Source organism: Culex quinquefasciatus, chromosome 1 (assembly GCF_015732765.1).
Source record: "Culex quinquefasciatus strain JHB chromosome 1, VPISU_Cqui_1.0_pri_paternal, whole genome shotgun sequence".
NCBI lineage: Eukaryota > Metazoa > Arthropoda > Insecta > Diptera > Culicidae > Culex > Culex quinquefasciatus.
Genome location: NC_051861.1, coordinates 127,654,833 through 127,658,461, shown reverse-complemented (window position 1 = coordinate 127,658,461; position 3,629 = coordinate 127,654,833). Strand labels below are relative to the sequence as shown.

Here is a 3,629-nt window from a genome sequence, read left to right as displayed (position 1 = left end):
GGTCATTTTGGTCATTTCAGTAATTTTGGCCAATTCGGTCATTTGGCAATTCGGTCATTTTGGTAATTTCGCTCATTTTGGCCAATTCGGTCATTTTGGTCATTTCGGTCGTTTTGGGCATATTGATCATTTTGATCAATTCGGTCATTTTGGCCAAAATTGTGGAGAAGTTGATTTCCCGCAGCGTGCCGACCGACCAACCGACGGTTGACTGATGCAAGAGGCCGACCGCTGACTCTGACCCACGAACTGTCAGATCCATTTGGCTGCGTCCATGCACTGTCACTCGAAGGCTGCGTCTGGTGCGCAACCAGATCGAGGGGACTATTCGGGCCCACACAAAAATGACCGAAATTGGCAAAATGACCGAATTGCTAATGATCAATTCGGTTATTTTGATAATTTTGGCCAATTCGGTTATTTTGACAATTTCGGTCATTTTGGCAATTTCGGTAATTTTGGACAGTTGGTAATTTCGGTCGTTTTGGTCATATAGAGCTTTATGACGTTTCGCGTACGCACACTAGCGCACCATTTGGTTTTGCTGCCTGACAAAATTTAACCTCACTTTATTTTCGTGTACGTACACGCAATACATACGCACGTAGATTACTCTATTGATCATTTTGGCAAATTCTGTCATTTTGGTCAATTCGATAATTTTGGCCGATTCGGTCATTTTGGCAAATTCTGTCATTTTGGTCAATTCAGTCATTTTGGCCAATTCGGTTATTTTGGCCAATTTGGTCATTTTGGCAATTCGGTCATTTTGGAAATTTCGGTCATTTTGGTTGCTTCAGTTGTTTGGTCATTTTGGTCAATAGAGTTATCTACGTGCGCATGTATTGCGTGTACGTACACGAAAAAAGTGAGGTTAAATTTTGTACTAGCCAGCAAAACAAATGGTGTGCTAGTGTGTGTGAGATCGGGCTTAGATAGCTCTATTGACCAAAATGACCGAAATTGCCAAAATGACCGAATTGGCGAAAATGACCGAATTGCCAAAATTGCGGAATTGCCAAAATGACCAACATGACCAAAATGATCAATTCGGTCATTTTGGCCAAAATGACCGAAATTGCCAAATGACCGAATTGGCCAAAATTACTGAATTGACCAAAACGACCGAATTGACCAAAATGACCGAATTGTCAAATGACCGAATTTACCAAAATGACCGAATTGACCTAAATTACCAAATCGACCGAGATGACCAAAATGACCGAAATTGCCAAAATGAACGAATTGACCAAAATTATCAATACGACCAAAATGACCAATGGCAATTTCGGTCATTTTGGTCATATTGAACATTTTGGTCAATTCGGTCATTTTGGTTAATTCGGCCATTTTGGACAGTTTGGTCATTTCGGTCGTTTTGGTCATATTAGTCATATTGATCATTTTGGCCCATTCGGTAATTTTGGTTAAATCGGTCATTTTGGCAATTCGGTCGTTTTGGACTTTTTTGTCATTTTCTTTACTTCAGTCGTTTTGGTCTTTATGGTCATATTGAGCATTTTGGCAATTCGGTCATTTTGGCCAATTCGGTAATTTTGGTTACTTCAGTTGTTCGGTCATTTTGGTCAATTGACCAAAATGACCGAATTGCCAAAATTGCGGAATTGCCAAAATGACCAACATGACCAAAATGCCCAAAACTACTAATATAATCTAAATGGCTAAAATGATAGTTCAGATCAGTTTTATTTCAACTCCAATAAGCAACAACCTTTCAACGACGAACAACAACAACTCAATTATCCTCATCATCTTCGGTAAACTCCTCGATGACGAGCTTAACCTGCCTTGATCCTTCCACCACCCCATACGAGCTGTAGTAATGGCCCATGACGTCCTCTACCGAATCCCAAAAGTCGTAACATTTGGTCAGGACCATCTCCCGCAGGTTCGGGCACTGATGCAGCAGCCTCGCCATACTTTCTTTGCTGACCGAACCGACGCGTTCGAGCCGCACCGTTTCCAGCAACGGACGGCCGCTCAGGATGTGATCGATCGTGTCCGGATAGGCTCCGCACTCCACCAGCGTCAGGTGCTTCAGGTTGGTGGGTTTGTGCACGCTGGACGTAACGATGCTTTCTTCCAGGTGGCACTTTTCCAGGGTCAGCTTCTGAATGGTCGTTGAGGTGGTGAGGGTTTCAAGTCCGTGCTTAATTTCAGCATGAGTCAGGTGAAATTCTTTCAGGCTCGCGCTAAGTGGGATGCGCAAGTCGAGTACAACTTGTTCGGCGCAGATTTGTACGTGCTCTACGCGGATCAGGTGACTCAGGAATGTCGGGACGATCTTGTCTGGGCCGTAAAAGTTTGCGCAAATTTTCTTCAGATTTGGGAGGTTGAGCACGGTGACGCGGAGAAGCTGAAAGTGGCGAGAGTTTGAGTTAGGGTCATGATTTTAATGTTTAGCCAGTTTTACCTCGTTGGAGGCCGTTCCTTCCATCAGGGAAAGTTCCTCCAGCGTCTGTTGAGCCTGGCAGAACCTTGTCCAGAGCGCGTTGTTCCATGAGGGCGATACGATGTTAATGTTGAGCGCTGCTCGCTTCAGGTGCAACTGGTTCATTGCGCACAACTCCTTCAGCAGGTTGGCTTTGTACTCCAGACTGAGGCTTTGCAATGTCCCCTGGACGTTCTGAATGAATCGAATCAGGTTCTTTTGGTCCGCTTTCTTGAAATGGTCCATCCATTTTAACGCAAAGATCTTCAACCGCGGAAAGACTGGCCCAAACAGGTCAATAACTGAGGCACGTGTCCAGTCGCTTTTGGGGTACAAGCAAGCTACGTCGAACTCCTCCATCGATTCCAGCTGGAACCCGTTGTCGACAGATCCCTCCAAAAATCCCGTCGCCTGCATCTTCAAGCGCTTCAAATTCGGACAGCACCGCAGCATCCGGAAAAACATCCCGACGGGAGCGACGCATGCGTTGAGGAACAGTTCCTCCAGGTACTGGCCAAACTCGGACCAGTCGTTGTTCACACGTACGACGACCACTCGGAACGTCATATTACCGTTTGTCAGCGGCCGACGGGCCGGATCGCGGGTTTCGCGAAGCTCGGCCATGCAGAACCGACCACGACAGCGACGTCGGAACGCCGGGCAACCCAGGACGATGGCGTTCCACCGGTGACAAACCAAGCGGAACCGTTTCAGATCCGGAAAGGGACAGTCGGCGAAGATGAGCTCCCAGACCTCCGGCGGGAAGAGCGGTTCCGCTGGGATATCTGGAAGAATGAAAGGTTCGTTTTCAATACTGTTCAAATTGGTCACCAGTTGACCGAAAGTACCCATGGTCTTGTTGCCTGGAAGCTGCGTCGGAATCGGTGCCACAAAATCCGAAGGTCTGTTTTGAGAATGCGCGCGAAAAAGAGTCAGAGTCTACACCCTTATTTAAAATTCCTCAGTTTTCGTCAAAAACAAACCTACTCAGAAATGAGTAGATGGGACATCTTTCGGATTTGAGTTGATTTCACTAAACTTTTTTTTTTAAATAGGGTCCTAAAGCCCCATGAATATTTTTATGTGCATCGTTCAAAAAACGATTGAAAACCATTTCTGATAACTTTTTCTCATTTTAATGCAAAAAAATAAATAAATTGACAAATAGGATCCTTTC

At 45.2% G+C, this 3,629-nt stretch overlaps 1 protein-coding gene across 1 annotated transcript; it reads right to left on the bottom strand.

The window, feature by feature from the left end:
• Positions 1-1,739: 1,739 nt before the first annotated feature.
• On the bottom strand, positions 1,740-3,403 carry LOC119765592. The gene is made up of 3 exons (XM_038249820.1): positions 3,301-3,403; positions 2,435-3,237; positions 1,740-2,377 (listed from the first exon to the last, which is right to left on the bottom strand). The coding sequence occupies exons 1-3, from the start codon at positions 3,302-3,304 to the stop codon at positions 1,757-1,759; spliced, it is 1,428 nt and encodes a 475-aa protein (XP_038105748.1). The 5' UTR covers positions 3,305-3,403; the 3' UTR covers positions 1,740-1,756.
• Between the last annotated feature and the right edge of the window lie 226 nt (positions 3,404-3,629).

Coding starts and splice junctions, on each gene's coding strand:
- LOC119765592 (XM_038249820.1), bottom strand. Junction 2,378..2,434: donor AAGGAACGGCCTCCAACGAG/GTAAAACTGGCT, acceptor CGCCACTTTCAG/CTTCTCCGCGTCACCGTGCT.